Raw genomic sequence first — 2,175 nt, forward strand, 5'->3', positions numbered from 1 at the left:
CCTCCCGGGTGAGTGAGCCATTCTCCTGAGAAACAGGGCTTGTTCATCCAGGCACACAGCCATAGCCATCATGCTTCCAGTTGCAGGAGTAGCATGCAGTGCTATCTCAGGGTGTTTCTGCCCAGCACTGTTTTGTGCTGTATACTTCCCTTTAGTCTTTTATTAGATCTAGCTGTAAGTCACTAGTAAAGTGCCTCTGAGCACTTTATCAGTGTAATCAGTGCTAATCAGTGTAATCCTCTGCATGCGAACCAGTCACTGAGGCAGACCATCTAATCCTAGAGTGTTTATTTCCAGGATATAAACATTAAGAGGCCACAGTCTTTTAAAGATCCTGTACTTGACCAGCTGGGACCATCTCAGGAATGCTCCTTATGAATCAGGGAAAGGTTGGATGCCTTCATTGCTCAGATACCAAAATGGGATGTGGGTGTAGTGCCCAGCTCTGTCACAGACTTGACTTCAAACAAGCCATATTAGGAAGGGAATGCTGCTCCCCTGCTGAAAAGTTACAATAAATACCTTCTTCCTCTCACACTTGTTGGGCATGTCAGGCAAAACCTTGTCCTACCCTACTCAGGTGCCTGAAAAATCATTTTAAAAAAGTGTTCTCCTCCTCAGGCTATTTTTGTGACTGAATCTTAAAAGCTAAGATGACAATGGCACATAACAAAGGTAGGTGCATTAAACACCAATTTCAAGGACCTATGTAGGGTGGGATTGGACACTATTCTACCCATGATCCTACTCACGCATCTTACTACGCATTTGTTCAGCATCTAGCACGAGTGGCCTCCTTCTCCTAGTCTTGTCTAGGGCCTTAAGACCCATTTGAGTACAAATAATTTTACAGTTACTATAAAAAGAGTTTGACAACTTTTATGCCCAAAAAAGGCTTCGGGTTAGATTGTTGTAATTCAGGCTTTACCCTGATGAATGCCTTGGATGAATACAGTATTTTAAATGAGGAACCTCAGGGTATTTCCATTTTGTGCTTGCAATTACTCTGGAAGCTTTATATGAAGCTAGTTTCCTTAAAATGTCTCTTACACGTTACAGCTGAGTTCTGTTCTCTTAAGGCAACACATCAACAGTAAGCATTCACTCCAACTTCTCTGCTGTCTGCAAAGTCAACATAACTTTCAACAAGAAAGAAGCAGGTCAAGGGTTAGTTTGATCAAGTGCAGGAGTGACCCCATAAGGCTAAAAGATGCTAATTTACAAGCCTTTCATTCCAAGAAGGGCTGCCAAGAGCCAGCATGTCATTACTTTCTTATTAGATTGCTGCAAAGGAGATCTGCTGTGCTCAATATTGATGGTTTCACTAATCATGGAATGACAGCTACAGGCACTTTGATAAATGGATTGGAGAGCTCTCCCAGCAGGTTTTAGAAGTGTTCGAGTGTCCTGCAATTCCTTATAGCTCCACCAAGTTCCAAATATCCCTGTATTTCCCTCGGTCCCACATATTCTTCAAAAGCAGGAAGAGTACTGGGAATACATGCCAGCTCACTAATGCCCTCCACAATAGACAATGCACCACCACGAGGAAAATTGTGTCAAGCCAGGATTCTGATATTAATAATTTAGATTAAATTCTGTGGGTCACAGGTTGCTCTGTCATGCACCTCTATAGTGTAATGAAGCCTGGAGGTCCCCTAAGCACCAGAAAACAGAAAAAAAACAAAACAAACCCTGCCAAGTTGCAAATAAAGACTGAGCCATCCACTTGACTTTAGTTTTACATCTCAAGAGAATACCCTACCAACTATTTATACCCAGGTTTAAATGCATCCTCTGCCACTCTGGTACAGCTGGTGGAACAGCTTAGTTCTAGTCTCCACAACATAGAACAGATTGTGATACAGCTGCATTAAATCACTCACTCTTTGGTCAGCAGCGGGCAGGATTTGAGCAGGAAGCGGGACAGTGCAGTGTCCTGGTAAATGAGATCCGGAGGGGCAGTTGGGCTCTTTAGATTCAAGCAGCGAACAATAATGTAGAGAACAGCAGCAACTGCAGCCAGCTTCACCCCATCAAACACTGCTGGCAGCTCGGGGGTTTCCAGCATGGCACTCATTTTGAACCTGAAAGCAGATGACAATGACATTTAAACTTATAGGAATGAACTGACATATCCATACAGAAAAGCCTTGCAAGTGTGAACTACAGAAC

The 2,175-nt window shown here is 43.1% G+C and overlaps 1 protein-coding gene across 1 annotated transcript in view; it reads right to left on the reverse strand.

Moving 5' to 3' along the window:
* ABHD2 (abhydrolase domain containing 2) overlaps nt 1-2,175 on the reverse strand; it is a 60,870-nt gene that overhangs the window by 43,193 nt on the left and 15,502 nt on the right. The window contains exon 3 of the mRNA XM_019533736.1: nt 1,887-2,087. Coding sequence (XP_019389281.1) covers nt 1,887-2,080 — 194 coding nt within the window. The 5' untranslated portion in view covers nt 2,081-2,087. The remainder of the gene's footprint in view (nt 1-1,886; nt 2,088-2,175) is intronic.

The sequence above is a fragment of the Crocodylus porosus genome, unplaced genomic scaffold (genome assembly GCF_001723895.1).
Source record: "Crocodylus porosus isolate Cpor-Errol unplaced genomic scaffold, CroPor_comp1, whole genome shotgun sequence".
Taxonomy (NCBI): domain Eukaryota; kingdom Metazoa; phylum Chordata; order Crocodylia; family Crocodylidae; genus Crocodylus; species Crocodylus porosus.